The 19,009-nt window shown below is 42.7% G+C and overlaps 1 protein-coding gene and 1 long non-coding RNA gene across 2 annotated transcripts in view; one reads left to right on the forward strand and one right to left on the reverse strand.

Moving 5' to 3' along the window:
- The window catches only part of LOC139357728 (uncharacterized), a 53,550-nt gene that overhangs the window by 33,422 nt on the left and 1,119 nt on the right, over window positions 1-19,009 (reverse strand). The window contains exon 2 of the long non-coding RNA XR_011611337.1: window positions 18,630-18,694. This is a non-coding gene — a long non-coding RNA (uncharacterized lncRNA). The remainder of the gene's footprint in view (window positions 1-18,629; window positions 18,695-19,009) is intronic.
- On the forward strand, window positions 7,845-8,438 carry LOC105490115 (large ribosomal subunit protein eL29-like). Its single transcript, XM_011755440.3, has one exon. The coding sequence runs from the start codon at window positions 7,927-7,929 to the stop codon at window positions 8,395-8,397; it is 471 nt and encodes a 156-aa protein (XP_011753742.2). The 5' UTR covers window positions 7,845-7,926; the 3' UTR covers window positions 8,398-8,438.

Below are 19,009 nucleotides of genomic sequence, written 5' to 3' on the forward strand. Positions count from 1 at the left end.
AAAACAAATCCTATAATTTCAGTGAAACCACAAAAGACCCCAAGTAGCCAAAGCAATCCTGAGCAAAAAGAACAAAGCTGGAGGCACCACATTACCTGACTACAATTTATACTACAAAGCTATAGTAACCAAAACAGTGTGGTACTGGCATAAACGCAGACACATAGACCAATGGAACAGAATGGAGAACCTAGAAATAAATCCACATAGTTATAGCCAACAACATTCAATCAGGAAAGGACAGTGTCTTCAATAAATAGTTTTGGGAAAACTGAATATCTATATTTAGAAAAATGGAATGAGACTACTATTTCTTATCATATACAAAAATCAACTCAAAATGGATGAAAAACTTAAGTGTAGGACCTGAAACTGAAACAACTGGAAGAAAACTTTGGGGAAATGCTTCAGGAGATTGACCTGGGCAAAGTTTCTTTTTGGGTAAAACCTTAGAAGCACAGGCAAAAAAAGGAAAAAATAGACAAATGGGATTATATCAAGTTAAAAAGTATGTGCACCGCAAAGGCAACAATCAACAAAGTTGGGCCGGGCGCGGTGGCTCAAGCCTGTAATCCCAGCACTTTGGGAGGCCGAGGCGGGTGGATCACGAGGTCAGGAGATCGAGACTATCCTGGCTAACACGGTGAAACCCCGTCTCTACTAAAAATACAAAAAACTAGCCGGGCGTGGTGGCGGGCGCCTGTAGTCTCAGCTACTTGGGAGGCTGAGGCGGGAGAATGGCGTGAACCCGGGAGGCGGAGCTTGCAGTGAGCCGAGATCACGCCACTGCACTCCAACCTGGGAGACACAGCGAGACTCCGTCTCAAAAAAAAAAAAAAACAAAAAAACAAAAAAAACAATCAACAAAGTAAAGAGAAAACTTACAGAATGGGAAAACAGTATTTGCAAACTATGTGTCTAATAAGGGATTAGTAACCAGCATATATAAGGGACACAAAGAGCTCAATAGCAAACAAACAAACAAACAAACAACAACAACAACAAAACCAAAAAAGGCCAATGATCTGAATAGACATTTATCAAAGGAAGACATACAAGTGGCCAACAGGCATATGAAAAAATGCTCAACATCAGTTATCATCAGGGAAATGCAAATGAAACCCACAACGAAATATCATCTCACCCCAGTTAAAATTGATATTATCAAAAAGACAAAACATAATAGATGCCGATGAGCTGTGGAGAATGGAGAATTCTAGTTCATTGCCTGTGGAAATGTAAATTAGTATAGCCACTATAGAAAAGAGTATGGAGTTTCCTCAAAAAACTAAAAATAGAATTAGCATATGGTCCAGCAATCCCACTGCTGGATATATTTCCAAGAGAAAGGAAATCATTATATCCAAGAGATATCTGCATGCTTACATTTATTGCAGCACTATTCATGATAGCCAAGAATCAACCTAAGTGTCCATCAATGAATGCACAGATAAAGAATACATGTATGTATACACCACAGACTATCAAGCAGACATAAAAAAGAATGAAATCCTGTCATTCGCAGCACCATGGATGGAACTTGAGGACATTATGTTAAGTAAAATGAGATAGGCTCAGAAAGACAAACACCGCATGTTCTTACTCATACATGGGAACTAAGAAAGTTGAGCTTATGGAGGTACAGAGTAGAATGATGGTTACCAGAGGCTAGGAAGGGTGATTGGAGAGGATGAAGAGAGACTGGTTGATGAGTACAAACATACAGTTAGAGAGAAGGAATAAGTTCTAGTATTTGATAGCATGATAGGGTGACTACAGTTAACAATAACTTATTGTATATTTCAAAATAGCTAGGAAAGAAGATTTGAAATTGTCCCAACACAAAGAAATGATAAATGTTTGATGTGATGGATATCCTAACTATCCTTATCTGATCATTACACATTGTATGCATGTATTAAAATATCACATGTATCCCGTATGTACAATTATTAAGTATCAATTTTTTAAAAAGACAAAGGGAAACAAAACAAAACGTTGCACATTGGAACCAGGAAGAGAAGCCACGTCTGTCTTACAAGGTCTCGCCAGCACCCTTTTGTGGCAAAGTTCCATGTACTCACTGTAAGGGGAAAACGCTTAAATGAATCTAGTTCATCACAGAGCAGGTAGTGAGGGGAGAATTTGGACCTGAGAGGCAGTGAACTGATAACTAGCACAATATTCTTTATCAGGTGAAAAAAGTTCTCCTCTGATTTTAGGTTTTGTTCGTTTGTTTGTTTTTATTTTTGAGACAGAGTCTTGCTTTTTCGTCCAGGTTGGAGTGCAGTGGCACAACCTCGGCCCACTGCAATTTCTGCCTCCCAGGTTCAAATGATTCTCCTGTCTCAGCCTCCTGAGTAGCTGGGATTACAGGCGCCCACCGCCACACCCAGATAATTTTTGTATTTTTAGTAGAGACGGAGTTTCACCATGTTGGCCAGGCTGGTCTTGAACTCCTGACCTAAAGTGATTCCCCCGCCTCGGCCTCCCAAAGTGCTGGGATGATAGGCATGAGCCACTGCCCCTGGCCTGTTTTTATGTTGTTAAAAGTATTTTTCATAAATGAATATTAAATTTTATCAAATGACTTTACTACCTCTATTGAGAAGACTGTATGGTTTTTTCTCTGTAGTTACATGATCAGATATGTTAATCCATTTCTTTTTATTGTGGTAAAATATATGTAACATAAAACTTACCAGGCTTTTTGTACATTTTGATAAGTTTTAAGTGTACAAATTCAATATCACTAATTATGTACATGCCATCATTATTGTCTAACTCCATAATGTTTTTATTACTCCAAACGAACACTTTCTACCCATGAAGTTATAACCCCAACCTTTTTACCTTCTTCCTGCACCTCAGAACCTCTAATCTGTTTTCTATCCATGAATTTGCCTATCCTAGATACTTCACGTGAGTAGAATTATACAATATTTGTCCTTTTTTATCTGGTTTATGTCACTTAGCATAATGTTTTCAAGGTTCATCTATGTCGTAGCATGATTCAGAACTTCATTTCTTCTTCTGAACAAAACATATCTATATGATGTTTCGTTTACCTGTTGTGATAGTTAATTTACACACACACTGAGAGCTCTGCTTTTCTGGAGAACATTGACAAATATACCCATTCCTTTGCTCACTTGGGTTGTTTTTATCTGGGCTAATAGGGATAATGCCGCTATGAACATCCATGAATAAGTATCTGTTTTCAATTCTTTGGGGTATATACCTAGGGGCAGAATTGCTAGGGCAGACGGTAATTCTATGTTTAGCTTTTTAGGAATAACCAAATTGTTTTCCAGAGCTGCTGCCCATTTTGCGTGCCCACCAGCGATGCAGGAGCTTCCGACACAAACAGGTTGAAAGCAGAAGGGTGGGAAAAGGCAGTCCACGCAAATAGTAAGCAAAAGATAGGGATGGTTCTACTACTATTAGAAAAATTAATTGGACTTTGTAAAAGTCAAAACCGTGTATTCTCCCAGCCCCATAAGGCTGTCAGAAGCACGGCCCAGATGCCTCCATAGGAACTGGCAGGCGCTCTCAAGGGGAAAGGACTCTGCAGGCCAGGCTCACCTCTCTGGGTGATACTCTTCCAAAGCCAGCTAGGGATTTCTCATGGCCTTTAATCATCATCAGGGAGCTGCTGCTTCTCTTTCATTTAGTTTTTGAGTTGTGCACATTGGGAGGGGTGGTCTAAGTTGTTGGAAAAGGAGGTCTGGTGTTTTTTCCCCCCATTCTTTCTGTTGCTGCCTCTTGAATTCCACACAGGAGCTGTGTGAGCATCGTTCACTGCGGTGTTCAAGCTCCTAAACTCAATTCTTCAGGCTCAACACCTGACTTGCCTTTTACATCACTGAGGAAGCCAATCTTCCCCAATACCCTCCTTTCTGCCTCAGTATTGTTGCAGTCTCTTGTTTGATTGTTTTTATATCTTTATATCTATTTGTGTACTTTCTTACTAAAATTTCACTGTTTAGGTGGGGGGGCACGGTGGCTCACGCCTGTAATCCCTGCACTTTGGGAGGCTGAGGTGGGCGGATCACCTGAGGTCAGGAGTTCAAGACCAGCCTGGTCCACATGGCGAAACCCCGTTATCTCCTAAAAATACAAAAATTAGGCAGGCGTGGTGGCGCGTACCTGTAATCCCAATTACTACAGAGGCTCAGGCAGGAGAATTGCTTGAACCCAGGAGGCGGAGATTGCGGTAAGCCAAGATTGTGCCACTGCACTCCAGCCTGGATGACAGAGTAAGACTCCATCTCGAAAAAGCATTAAAAATGAAAAATAAATAAAAATGCACTGTTTACAGGGCCTCAGCTTTCTATCTCCCACCTCCCCAGTTCCATGTCACACTGCTGTTTCATCAACTAGAGACAGGCTTCAATCCCTCCTTATCCCTAGATTTTCCATTCTGCTTACAAATATTCCCAGATATATCTCACCTCAGGAAACCTTACCCCACATCTCCTGCCATCTTGGTCTGTCATCTCATCTTTTTTTTTTTTTCTCATTATCTTCTCTTGAAAAGAAAACCTGTGGTTTCTGCTCCACTCCCACCCTCATTCTATTGAAACACTTTTGTAGATGGTCACCAACAACATCTAGGTTGGAAATTCAATTCTGGGGGGGGGCCACTCTTTTTTTTTTTTTTTTTGAGACGGAGTCTCGCTCTGTCGCCCAGGCTGGAGTGCAGTGGCCGGATCTCAGCTCACTGCAAGCTCCACCTCCCGGGTTTACGCCATTCTCCTTCCTCAGCCTCCTGAGTTGCTGGGACTACAGGCGCCCGCCACCTCGCCCGGCTAGTTTTTTGTATTTTTTAGTAGAGATGGGGTTTCACCGTGTTAGCCAGGATGGTCTCGATCTCCTGACCTCGTGATCCACCCGTCTCGGCCTCCCAAAGTGCTGGGATTACAGGCTTGAGCCACCGCGCCCGGCCTAGGGGGGCCACTCTTCTATGTTGATTTCATTGGAGCACATGCAACTGGCCTACTATTCCCTACATCTCTTCTTTCCCTTGGCCTAAATTGTAGTTCTATTTTCCTCATCTCTCTACCTTTCATTCCATATGTCTCTCCCACTCTAGTGGGCTTCTCTTCTCACATTCCTCATAAAACAAGTATAATTGCAGAATTGCTGCCGGGTCTTTGGGCGGATGGATGGTTCTGTTGTTGCAAAGCCAAGCATCTCACAGCTGGGTCCTAGGCACGTCCTAGAGCCGGGAATGAGGAACAAGAGAAACAGATGGTTCTGCCTAAAAATATAGAAAGCTGTTTCAGTGATGGGCTGGGAAATATTTTGCAGGTTGTATCACCGTTAGGAAAATGTTTCTCTTCCTTCAATGTGTATTTAGACTACACTGTTTCTGAGAATGACTGTCCTTGAAAGGAGTGTGTGAGGTTGTATTTTCATGTTATCTGCAGGACAATTTAGAAGGCTACCCTCACCTCCCACCATGGAGACACCTGGGCAGGGATGGAATCTGCATGGGAAAGGCCTCAGCACTGTCCTCCCGAAGCCACCTGCACTGGGGCTCTGGATGGATTAACTCACATGCTGGGAAATGTACTGGTAGTTCCTGTGTCTCCTGGAATCCATGCCTGTGTGGAGTGAGGACGTGGCTCCACGTGAGAAGACCCACTGGGTCCAGAAGAGAGATGTGGAGATTGGCACAGCAAAAATAAATAAACAATAAAATAATAATAATAAAAAGACAGGCTTTCTTAAGCAGGGGAAGAGAAGAATTGGCCTCAAGTCATGAAAGCAAGACTAGAAAGTCGAGTCTGCCTTGTGAAAGCGCTGGCATTTCTCCTCCTCTCCTGGACCCTAGGATAAAATATTTATATTTAGCATATGGACTTCAGTTTTCTTCTTTCCTACATTATAATTTCCTCCAGGTATCCCCAAAGCTTTAATAAAGATTTTGCCGTGCTCTAGAGCCTTGTGTGTGAGTGGTTGCATGGATAAATCAGGGGCAGCCCACAAAGAAGCCTAGTGCCATCTCTGCGTCACCCCCACCCCACCCAGGGGGATCCTGCTGAGGAAGGGCAGGAGACCCAGAGGTACAGATGCTGAGAGGGAGGATGGGACAGGGTGGGCACCCACTCTGCACTGCACCCCAAAGACATTACAGGAAGGTGTCTTACACGGAAGACAGAGTTCCCAAATTCTGGCTTGAACTCTGTTTTCTGCTCCCCTTTTGCTCCCTTGAACCCCCTCTCCTCTTGACCACGTTATCTGCTTGTCATGGGCTTATATGTACCCATGGAATCAATCTCTGCCTCCCTCCCAGATTTTAATCACAAGCCCATATTTTCTGTCCTGAATTCTCATCCCTATTCCCGCCAAGTGACTGCGTGGACGACTGTTCACACGGCCAACTCTTTACGAGTAAGGCGACACCTGGAATCTTTGTTTTTCTTTTACCGTCCTCCGTGCATGTCCATGCCGGAATCTCTCTCCTTCCTGTTGTTATTTTCACTGGTTGCACAGCCACTTTCCATCACCCAGGCTTGGAATGGGGTCTTCATCTCTCTTGCCTTCCTCATCATTCGAGGGGTCACATCCTGTCCAGCCTTCATTTTTAGTGGCTCTTCCTTTTGACCCCACGTTTCCATTCCCACTGCCACAACCCAACCTAACCCCCTCACTTCAGGCTCTGATTCTTCTGAGACCCTCCCGGTTTCTGGCCTCTTGTGTTGGCCTCTTCCAGGAATCCGCATGTCACTACCAGGCTCATATCTTCCAAAAATGTGTTTGTTCCTCCTCAGTTAGAAGCCTTTAGTGGTTTCCATTGCCCACCTAGCACAGCTGGATGCCCTCCCTGGTATTAAAAATGCTAGGCCCTCCTCCCTTTTCAGTTTGATATCTCACTGCTCCCCTAAATGAGCCTTGCCTTCAACAAAACAGAGCATGCTTGCTCTTTCTCTTCCTTCCTTCCTTCACCTTCCTTCCTTCCTTCCTTTCCCTTCCTTCCTTCCCTCCTTCTCCTTCCTTTCCTTCCTTCCTTCCCTCCCTCCCTCCCTCCTTTCTTTCTTTCTTTTTTTCTTTCTTTCCTTCTTTCCTTTCTTCCTTCCCTCCCTCCCTCCCTCCCTTCCTTCCTTCCTTCCTTCCTTCCTTCCTTCCTTCCTTCCTTCCTTCCTTCCTTCCTTCCTTCCTTCCTTCCCTCCCTCCCTCCCTCCCTCCCTCCCTCCCTTCCTTCCTTCTTTCTCTTTCTTTCTTTCTCTCTTTATTTTTCTTTCAACAGAATCTCACTCTATCACCCAGGCTGGAGTGGGTGCCGTGGCATGATCACAGCTCACTGTAGCCTTGACCTCCTGGACTCAGGTGATTCTCCCACCCCAGCCTCCTCTGTAGCTGGGACCACAGGGGTACACCACCACACCTGGCTAACATTTATATTTTTGGTAGAGATGGGGTTTCACCATGTTGCCCTGGCTGATCTCGAACTCCTGACCTCACGGGATCTGCCCACGTTGGTTTCCCAAAGTGCTGTGATTACAGGCATGAGACACGGTGCCCAGCCAAGAGCATGCTTTCTATTTTCTTTCCTCCCTGTCTCTCCTCACGGTTTTCTCATTTTCTGGTGATTCGTTGCCTTTTTTCAGCCGACACATCTTTCACAAGCTCTACTTCAAATGCCACCCCACAATCAAGACTGACATTCCTACCTCACAACCTTACTCTTACCTTCTACTGATTGTATATGGTTATGTGTTGTAGGTATATATGCAGATGTCTTATTTCTCCAACCAAAATAAAAGCCTTGTGAGAGTAACGATGCATTTCCTATTTTGTATATCCTCCACAGACCCTAACAGAATGATAGGCACGTATTATTCGGTGGATGTTAGAAGAAACAGAATAAAGAAATGTTCAAGAAGAAAGTGCTGGGGAGCCACGGCTAAAGGTGCAGACATGGCCAAGTCCAAGAACCACACCACACACAACCAGTCCCGAAAACGGCACAGAAATGGTATCAAGAAACCCCGATCACAAAGATACGAATCTCTTAAGGGGGTGGACCCCAAGTTCCTGAGGAACATGCGCTTTGCCAAGAAGCACAAGAAGGGCCTAAAGAAGATGCAGACCAACCATGCCAAGGCCATGAGTGCATGTGCCGAGGCTGTCAAGGCCCTCGTAAAGCCCAAGGAGGTTAAGCCCAAGATCCCAAAGGGTGTCAGCCGCAAGCTTGATCGACTTGCCTACATTGCCCACCCCAAGCTTGGGAAGAGTGCTCGTGCTCGCATTGCCAAGGGGCTCCGGCTGTGCCGGCCAAAGGCCAAGGCCAAGGCCAAGGATCAAACCAAGGCCCAGGCTGCAGCTCCAGCTTCAATTCCAGCTCAGGCTCCCAAAGGTGCCCAGGCCACTACAAAGGCTACAGAGTAGGTATCTCTCTCTGCCAACGTGAGGACAGAAGGACTGGTGCGACCCCCCACCCCCACCTCTGGGCTGGCATCTGCATGGGGCTGGGGTCCTCCTGTGCTATTTGTACAAATAAACCTGAGGCAGGGAAAAAAAAAAAAAAAAAGAAAGTTCTGATCGGAATCATAGAAATTGGGAAGAAGTTTTCCTTTATTTTTAGGGGTCTTCTGAAGAAAAGATCATTTTTAAAGTCAATCTAAGCAATACATCTAAATAATGGTTGGCTTCTTATGTCCTTTGTGTTTGACCAAATTTGATTAGAACACGCAAGTCCAAGGAAATTAGCCAAATGGCTCTTCCCTGAACAAAATCCATTTCTCTTACGATGGTTGTGTAGGAAGGTCAGATGTGAACACGAACTGAGTCTAGTTATTTCCAATCAAACATAGGTCTTTCACAAATAATATGGAACTTGTTATTTCTCAAGCCATTTGCAAGTCTGGTTTAATCTTCTAAGAACTACTAGAAAACGTGATTTTAATATGATTAGATTTCCTCTTCCAGAGTAATGTAAATAAGGTTTTCTAAAAACAAAAGTAGAAGAAAATGACATCACCCAAAGCCAGGGCAAGTTCCTAGCCTTTAATTGTACAGAATTGATATTACTATTCTGGTCTGCTCAAATATTGCTGCCGTGTGTACCCAGAGAGGAGGCACAAAATGGCATGTTTTATCTATTAAAATAATTAAGTTTTGTTTGCTTGGGTTGATAGAAAGTGTTTTTTTTTTTTTTTTTTAATTTCAGAAAGCAATGGTTTTTACTCAGCTCTAACCTTGAGGGTGTTTTGATGTCAGTGAGTGTTTGGCTAGTTGTATTCAGATTTAGCCAAATTGCTTGGAATCAGGAGAAAAAAATAAAACAGATTTTTTTTTTATTGATAACTTGATATTAAGTGGATTTGGCTGCATTATCTCTGCTTTTTCATTTTAATCAAAAGAGGGTAAGTACTGAAATATTTAGAATCAAAGCTCAGCTGGAGCAAATTCTGAATCAGCCAGATGTCTGTCTTTCTCTCTGATACACACACACACACACACACACACACACACACAGACACATGCACACACAACTTCTATTTTACCCTGTATTTTTTGGAGACTGAAAAAAATGTGGATCGTAGAAACCTCCTAATGGGCTGAAATTATGGAAATTTGCCAGACTATATAACTGAATGACTAGAGTCACTTAACCTCTTGGGATCTGTAGCCTATATGTGTGTCATGGTGAGAATGGACATGGTAAGAAAAGAGGAGGAGTGTGGGTTCTTTCAGGTAAGACTGACAATTTAATGAAGCAAATATTTGAACATCTGCGGTGGTCATGCCTTGCAGATCACCAGCTACAGGAAGTGTAATTGATCAAGGACCTCATCTGCTCCACTCTGAAATCCATCATTAGTTTGTGACAAGGCCATGCCTCCTATGGGCTGCTCAGTCAGTGCCTGAGCAGGGCAGGAGCACTAAGACAGGGCTGTTCTTAGAGCCCTGGGACTCCACTGGCTCCTTCCTTGTACCGTGTGGCAGCCCAGGAGAACTTCACCCAACCTTCCCTTCCTCTCCTTCACTCAGAGTCAGACTTGTATCATGATCCGATGACTGTCTCAGCCTTTTTTAGCTTCTCTCCCATTTTCTCTCACACAAGCATTTCCCCTAATAAAATTCTTGCACACTTAATCCCATATGCTTCTCCAATGACCTGGATTAACATAGTATCTAGTATGTACAAATTATTCTTCGGTGACACATTCAATAAGCAAACCTCTGTCAGTAGGAATGGGAGAACAGTTGACCTCCATGTCCTCCTTCCTCGCTCTTGGAGAGCTGAGCTTGTGTGCAAAAGAGAGGGGTAGGTGGGTGCACTCTGATGCTTAGCATGAACTCAATGAATATATTTTGGCATCATTCATTTATTCCATATTCAATTAATTATTCAATCAATTGTTCCTCTTAAGAATTTTTTTTTTTTTTTTTTTTTTTAAGACAGTGTCTGACTCAGTCACCCAGGCTGGAATGTAGTGGCGTGATCATGGCTCATTGCAACCTCTGCCTCCTGGGCTCAAGCCATCCTCCCACCTCTCAGCCTCCTAAATACCTGGGTCTACAGGTGCATGCCACCATGCCCGGCTAATTTTTGTATTTTTTTTGGTAGAGACAGGGTTTGCCATGTTGCCCAGGTTGGTCTTGAACTCCTGGGCTCAAGCAATCTACCCTTCTTGGCCTCCCAAACTGCTGGATTACAGGCATAAGCCACCGCATGTGTCCCCTTAAGAATCTTGACATCAGTAAGAGCACCTTTTTTATTTTTTTAATGTTTTTTTGAGACGGAGTCTTGCTCTGTCGCCCAGGCTGGAGTGCAGTGGTGCGATCTTGGCTCAATGCAAGCTCCGCCTCCCGGGTTCACGCCATTCTCCTGCCTCAGCCTCCCTAGTAGCTGGGACTACAGACTCCCGCCACCTCGCCCGGCTAATTTTTTTATATTTAGTAGAGACGGGGTTTCACCGTGTTAGCCAGGATGGTCTCGATCTCCTAACCTCATGACCCGCCCGCCTTGGCCTCCCAAAGTGCTGGGATTATGGGGGTGAGCCACCATGCCCAGCTGTAAGAGCATCTTTTTTTTTTTTTTTTTTTTTTGAGACGGAGTCTCGCTGTGTCTCCCAGGCTGGAGTGCAGTGGCTGATCTCGGCTCACTGCAAGCTCCGCCTCCCGGGTTCACGCCATTCTCCCGCCTCAGCCTCCCAAGTAGCTAAGACTACAGGCGCCTGCCACCACGCCCGGCTAGTTTTTTGTATTTTTAGTAGAGACGGGGTTTCACCATGTTAGCCAGGATAGTCTCGATCTCCTGACCTCGTGATCCACCCGCCTCGGCCTCCCAAAGTGCTGGGATTACAGGCTTGAGCCACCGCGCCCGGCCTTGTAAGAGCATCTTAAGGCAATTATTTATTTAAGTGGTGAATGAAACTAATTTTTCAAAAGTAACTACCAAATACCAAAAACAGGGTTGGATAAAATGGGGATTCAGAACAGTGTGTACACATCTTCACCCTTACTCTTGAGAAACATTTAATCTAATAAGGAAGACAAGATTTATGATCATAAAACCATACTTAATAATATAAGAAGTCTGTAATTCAGTGTGTAATATGGGACTGACTGAAAGTATAGAAAGGAGATAGCGACCAGAATGCTTCTGTGTTTATAGGGTCATGATGCAAATTGTCATCTAGAAAAATGTTCTATCCAGATTCTGTTTGCAAAGAGTCCTCCCACCAAAGACTTTCATTTCTCTTGGTGAACACAGCCCTTATCTGGTGTATCTAAAGATGAGGTCTCTGTAGCTGGCATGCTCTGGAGGCAGTGAGATTCTACCTCAACGTCAACTCCCAGAGAGCTGACTCACACAGAAAAAGGTTCCAGTAGTCTTTTCCCATCTCTCTGCTGCAGGTAAGCAAAACCCTAGCTTTGTTGGGGAGGCAGGCTCCAGGAAGGTGCCATTTAATATAAATTAGAGGTAGGAAGCTATCTGGCCAAAGTTCCTTATTTTGGAGGTGAAGAAATGGAAAGAAAATGAAGGTAAGTGATTTGTCCGAGGTGGCACAGTAAGGAATATTTTATTGGAAGCAGCAGCTGATCCCAGTTCTTTCAAGCAAACAAACAACTAGAATTTGTTATAAGGATTCAGAGGTATTCCATGAAGTCCAAAGGGAAAGCTAGAGTTCGGCTGGAAATAATGCTACAAAAAGCCATGGAGAACTCAGGGTATTCTCTCTTTACATTTTCACCTGACGTTTCTTGGTGTCTGCCTGGTGTTCTTGGCCCTGGCTCTCTGCTGCTTAGAGAGCACCCACAGGCACATTCCAATTCCAGTCATACAAAGAAACTCATTGGCTCTTTTTAGTCCCTAGTCCAAGTTTTGGGAGGAAGGAATCTGGTACAGTTTGGGACAATTGTCCAACTCAGTTGAATTAGCCATTGCCAAGAGCAGGGGACTCACAGAACGTAAACTTGGTGGCATGTGGGGATAGGGGATGAGAAGGAACAGCACACAGCAAAGGGCAGAACGGTTGGGAGCTGCGCTGGCACCCCAGAGACATCTGCTGTAACTACTGCACACAGTGGCCATGGCAGAGACAAGACAGGACTAAGTTTCCTCACTCCTGGTCTTTGATGACTTCACCAGCACCATGGGCCTAGGGCAGTGCAAAATATAAGATGCACGCATGCATACATACACTGCAAACACACACATGTGCACACATATATACACACATGCATGCATACATACACTGCAAACACACACATGTGCACACATATATACACACATGCATGCATACATACACTGCAAACACACACGTGCACACATATATACACACATGCATGCATACATACACTGCAAACACACACATGTGCACACATATATATACACATGCATGCATACATACACTGCAAACACACACACGTGCACACATACATACACACATGCATGCATACATACACTGCAAACACACACACGTGCACACATACATACACACATGCATGCATACATACACTGCAAACACACACACGTGCACACATACATACACACATGCATGCATACATACACTGCAAACACACACACGTGCACACATACATACACACATGCATGCATACATACACTGCAAACACACACACGTGCACACATACATACACACATGCATGCATACATACACTGCAAACACACACACGTGCACACATACATACACACATGCATGCATACATACACTGCAAACACACACACGTGCACACATACATACACACATGCATGCATACATACACTGCAAACACACACACGTGCACACATACATACACACATGCATGCATACATACACTGCAAACACACACACGTGCACACATACATACACACATGCATGCATACATACACTGCAAACACACACACGTGCACACATACATACACACATGCATGCATACATACACTGCAAACACACACACGTGCACACATACATACACACATGCATGCATACATACACTGCAAACACACACACGTGCACACATACATACACACATGCATGCATACATACACTGCAAACACACACATGTGCACACATACATACACACATGCATGCATACATACACTGCAAACACACACATGTGCACACATACATACACACATGCATGCATACATACACTGCAAACACACACATGTGCACACATACATACACACATGCATGCATACATACACTGCAAACACACACATGTGCACACATACATACACACATGCATGCATACATACACTGCAAACACACACATGTGCACACATATATACACACATGCATGCATACATACACTGCAAACACACACATGTGCACACATATATACACACATGCATGCATACATACACTGCAAACACACACATGTGCACACATATATACACACATGCATGCATACATACACTGCAAACACACACATGTGCACACATATATACACACATGCATGCATACATACACTGCAAACACACACATGTGCACACATATATACACACATGCATGCATACATACACTGCAAACACACACATGTGCACACATATATACACACATGCATGCATACATACACTGCAAACACATACATACACATGTGCATGCATGCACACACACACATATATGTGGACGCTCACATATAAGGGAACATCAAAAAGTTTGTGGGAAAATGGAATTAAAAGAAAAAGTAAAATGTATAAACAGTTATTTATTTATTTATTTATAGAGATGGCATCTCACTATGTTACCAGGCTTGTCTTGAACTCCTGGGCTCAAGTGATCCTCCCGCCTCAGTCTCCTGAGCAGCTGGGATTAAAGGCGCAAGCCACCCCGTCGGGTTTATTTTACAACATAGGCTCCATCAAGACCAAGACACTTTTGTAAGTGATGATACCAGCCATTTAGTCCATCCCTAAAGAAGTGAAGATCCTGGGAATTGAACTATGTCAACACAACCTTTTTTGCATTATTAACTGGAGAAAAATGAGTGCCCCTTAAGATTTTTTAAGATTAGGAAATAAATAGAAGTCAGAAGGGTCCAAATCAGGACCGTAGTGTGGATGCCTACTGATTTCCCATCAAAACTCTTGAAAGATTGTCCTCATTTGATGAGAAGAATGAGGAGCATTGTCGTGATGGAGAAGGGCTCTCAAAGGAAGCTTTCTCAGGTGTTTTTCTGCTAAGGCTCCAGCTAACTTTCTCAAAGTTCTCTCATAATAAGCAGATGTTATCATCCTTTGGCCCTCAAGAAAGCCACAAGTGGCTAGGCACGGTGGCTCACGCCTGTAAACCCAGCACTTCGGGAGGCCGAGGTGGGTGGATCACGAGGTCAGGAGTTCAAGAGCAGCCTGGCCACGATGGTGAAACCCCGTCTCTACTAAAAATACAAAAAATTTAGCCAGGCATGGTGGTGGGCACCTGTAATCCCAGCTACTCAGGAGGCTGAGGCAGAGAATTGCTTGAACTCGGGAGGCAGAGGTTGCAGTGAGCCAAGATTGTGCCACTGCACTCCAGCCTGGGTGACAGAGCGAGACTACATCTCAAAAAAATGAAAAAATAAAAAAATAAAACCACAAGCAAAATACCTTGAGTATCCCCCCAAACCATTGTCATGACTTTTGCTCCTGACTGGTCCACTGTTGCTTGGGCTGGACCACTTCCACCTCTTGGTAGCCATTGCTTTGACTGTGCTTTGTCTTCAGGATTGTGCTGGTAAAGCCATGTTCCATCTCCTGCTATAGTTCTTCAAAAGAAAGATGCTTCAGGATCTTGATCTCATTTGTTTACAATTTCCTTTGAAAGCTCTGCTCTTCGTCTGAGGCTTCTCTGGGCACAACAGTTTTGGCAGCTACCAAGTGGAAAGTTTGCTTGAGTTTAATTTTTCAGTCAGAATTGTGTAAGCTGAACCAATTGAGATGTCTATGGTGTTAGCTATTGTTCCTCACTCTTGGTCTTTGATGATGTTAATCATCGTTCCTCTTCAATTAAGGTGCAGACAAGATGAATTTTTCCCTTGCAAATAGAGTTATTCATTTGTAAACTGCTGATTTCTTCAGGACACTATCACCATAAGCTTTTCATAAAGCATCAGTTATTTTACCATTCTTCACCCAAACATCACCATAAATTTGATGTTCGTTCTTGCTTCAATATTGGCAGAAATCATATTGCTCTGATAGGAGATTTTTTCAAACTGATGTCTTGTCCTTCTTAGGGCTGCAAACTAGATCCTATTCAGACATGTTATTACAAGCTAGTAAATAAACTTGAGCTCATTTTGGTGCAAAAAACTTTTTGAAATCCATGCATAGTTCCTTCATAATACACATTTTCTATCAACTTTTTTTTTTTTTTTTTTTTTCAGATGGCATCTCACTTTGTCGCCAGGCTAGAGTGCAATGGTACGATCTTGGCTCACTACGGCCTCTACCTCCTGGGTTCAAGCAATCCTCCTACCTCAGCTCCCACTAGTAGCTGGGACTACAGGCATGCGCCACCATACTCAGCTAATTTTTTGTATTTTTTTGTAGAGACAGGGTTTTACCACGTTGCCCAGGCTAGACTCAAACTCCTGAGCTCAAACTACCCACCCACCTCAGCCTCCCAAAGTGCTGCGATTACAGGCATGAGCCACCGTGCCCAACCTTCTGTGAACTTTTTGAAGACCCTCATACACACATATATACATGCATAGGGTTCTGTTTGACAGGTGGTCATGAGGGCAGAAGGCCAAAGAACCTCCCTGAATGTCATAGTTTACAGACTTTTTTTCTTTGTTTTTTATCTTACAAAATAATTTCTAATTTTATCACTTTCGAGAAAAAACTAAAATCATAATTTATATTTCATGATTAATTTAGCTGATTATGTGACATATGTTTCCAAAAGTCTCAGGAAAGTTTTCTTTAGGGTATTGGAGTTCTTTGTACCTCCTTCAGTTTCTTAGTTTTAGGACTAGTAAATAAGAGGGCCGGGCGCGGTGGCTCAAGCCTGTAATCCCAGCACTTTGGGAGGCCGAGACGGGCGGATCACGAGGTCAGGAGATCGAGACCATCCTGGCTAACACAGTGAAACCCCGTCTCTACTAAAAATACAAAAACTTAGCCAGGCGAGGTGGCGGGCGCCTGTAGTCCCAGCTACTCGGGAGGCTGAGGCAGGAGAATGGCGTGAACCCGGGAGGCGGAGCTTGCAGTGAGCTGAGATCCGGCCACTGCACTCCAGCCTGGGTGACAGAGCGAGACTCCGTCTCAAAAAAAAAAAAAAAAAAAAAGATGAAAGGGTCTGAAGATTTAACAAACACATCTTTACCTTTTCTGTGGCAATTCTTTTATGTGGTAGGTGAGGTAAAGGAAGAAGTAGAGAAGCAGCAGCAGAGATCAGAACAGAGATAAATGAAATAAGACAGTAGAAAAACAATAGAATCAAACCAAAAGCAGGCTCGTTGAAAAGATCAACACAATTGACAAGCCTATAGCTAGACAGAGAAAAAAAGAGAAGATGCAAATAACTAAAATCAGAAATGAAAGCGAGGAAATTACAACTGACCTTATAGAAATTAAAAGAATTATAAGCAAGTACTATGAAGAGTGGTATGACAACAAATTAGATAATCTAGATGGAATGAACGAATACCTGGGAACACACAAATTACTGAAACTGACCCAAGAAGACATAGAAAAATCAACAAACCTGTTGCAAGTAGGGAGATTGAATCAGTAATCAGAAACCTCCCAGCAAAGAAAAGCCCAGGACCAGATGGCTTCACTGGTAAATTCTACCAAACATTTAAAAAAGAATTAACACTAATCCTTCTCAAACTCTTCCAAACAAATAGAAGAAGTGGGAACAGTTTCTAACACATTTTATGAGGCGAGAATTACCCTGATGTCAAAGCCAGGCAAAGATACGAGAAAACTACAGACAATATTTCTTATGAATATAGATACAAAAATCCTCAAAAAGATATCTAGAACAGGCAAATCCATACAGATAGAAAGCAGATTAGAAATTACCAGGCAATTGAGGATAAGGGAAAGAGGGGAATGATTGCTTAATCATAAAAGTATGGGATGCTTTTATGGGGTGATAAAAACATTTTGAGACTAGCTAGAGAGGGTGGTTGCACAACATTGTGAGTATACAAAATACCACTGAATTGTATACTTTAAAATAGTTAATTATATGTTCTGTGAATTTCACCTCAATAATAATAATAATAATAGAAAGAACATGTAGAACAGGAGATAATTCCTATTCCCATGTATATATGTGGATAATATAGATAATCTGCAATTAGATAAGTAAACTCTCAGATAATCAAGCATAGACTACTTCAGACTTTGTTATTTAAGGAATAACATCCTTATTTAGGAAGCTAGGCTGACAGTGCATTTTCTTGGAGTCAAGGTGATATTCTGAGCCTGTTCTCTTCCCTCCTGTCATGATGTAGTGGCTCACACCTTAATCCCAGCACTTTGGGAGGCTGAGGTAGATGGATCACTTGAGGCCAGGAGTTCAGGAACAGCCTGGGCAACATGGCAAAACCCTGTCTCTACCAAAAATACAAAAATTAGTTGGGCGTGGTGGTGGGTGCCTGTAATCCCAGCTACTCAGGAGGCTGAGGCACGAGAATCTCTTGAACCCAGGAGGCGGAGATTGCAAGGAGCCAAGATCATGCCACTGCACTCCAGCCTGGGCGACAGAGTCTCAAAAAAAAAAAAAAAAAAAAAAAAAGAAAGAAAGAGAATTCTTTTTGTGAGGCATTTTTAGGCATTTTTAACAGGACAAGCTTTGAAGACTAGCAGTTTACAAAGGTTTTTGTCACATACGTCCTAAAAGGATTTTGAAACTATTCACTTGTTGGATATTTTAAGTTCATATTTACAATTTTTACATAAGTTTAATAGATGCAAAAAAGTCTTAAACAGCAAAAATAGAACTGTTATGTCGCTCTTTAAGAAGTTTCCAATAGAATTCAAAACTATAATAATTCTAAACTCACCAACATTCATTTAAAAAATGAACTAAGGGTAGTGTTTTCTTCTTGAACTGGTATTTCCAACTCACTTTCTCCATAGCCTTTCTCTTCATACCATATTTCTGCATAGAAGTGTTTTATTGGTTATCCTACCACACAAAATCAATGCATGGAAAGTGGAATTTTACCATTTCAGTACAGGCGCCCTCTCTCCCTCCCTTCTTTTCTTTCGACTTGTCTTTATCTTCAGCAACTTTTCAAAAGAAAAGAACAGGAATGTTAAGCTACTTACATTGGTCCAGAAATTGGTTAACCAGTAAACAGTTTTGCATAGCTGTAACGTGTGTCAATATTATTTCATTCTTCTTTTCTCACTTAATATTTCATTCACAGTTTTTTGTCTAAGTATTCACTTTTCTTCCAGATTGAGTTTTCAATATAATTATTATTTTAGAACATGATTGATCACGACAACAGAAATATGTTATCAATATTAGTAGCTAATGAAACATAAAAGGCAGAATTTGGGGGGAATGAATCTCTAAATCAGAAACAGCATAACCGAATA

This window comes from Macaca nemestrina, chromosome 13 (genome assembly GCF_043159975.1).
Source record: "Macaca nemestrina isolate mMacNem1 chromosome 13, mMacNem.hap1, whole genome shotgun sequence".
NCBI classification, from domain to species: domain Eukaryota; kingdom Metazoa; phylum Chordata; class Mammalia; order Primates; family Cercopithecidae; genus Macaca; species Macaca nemestrina.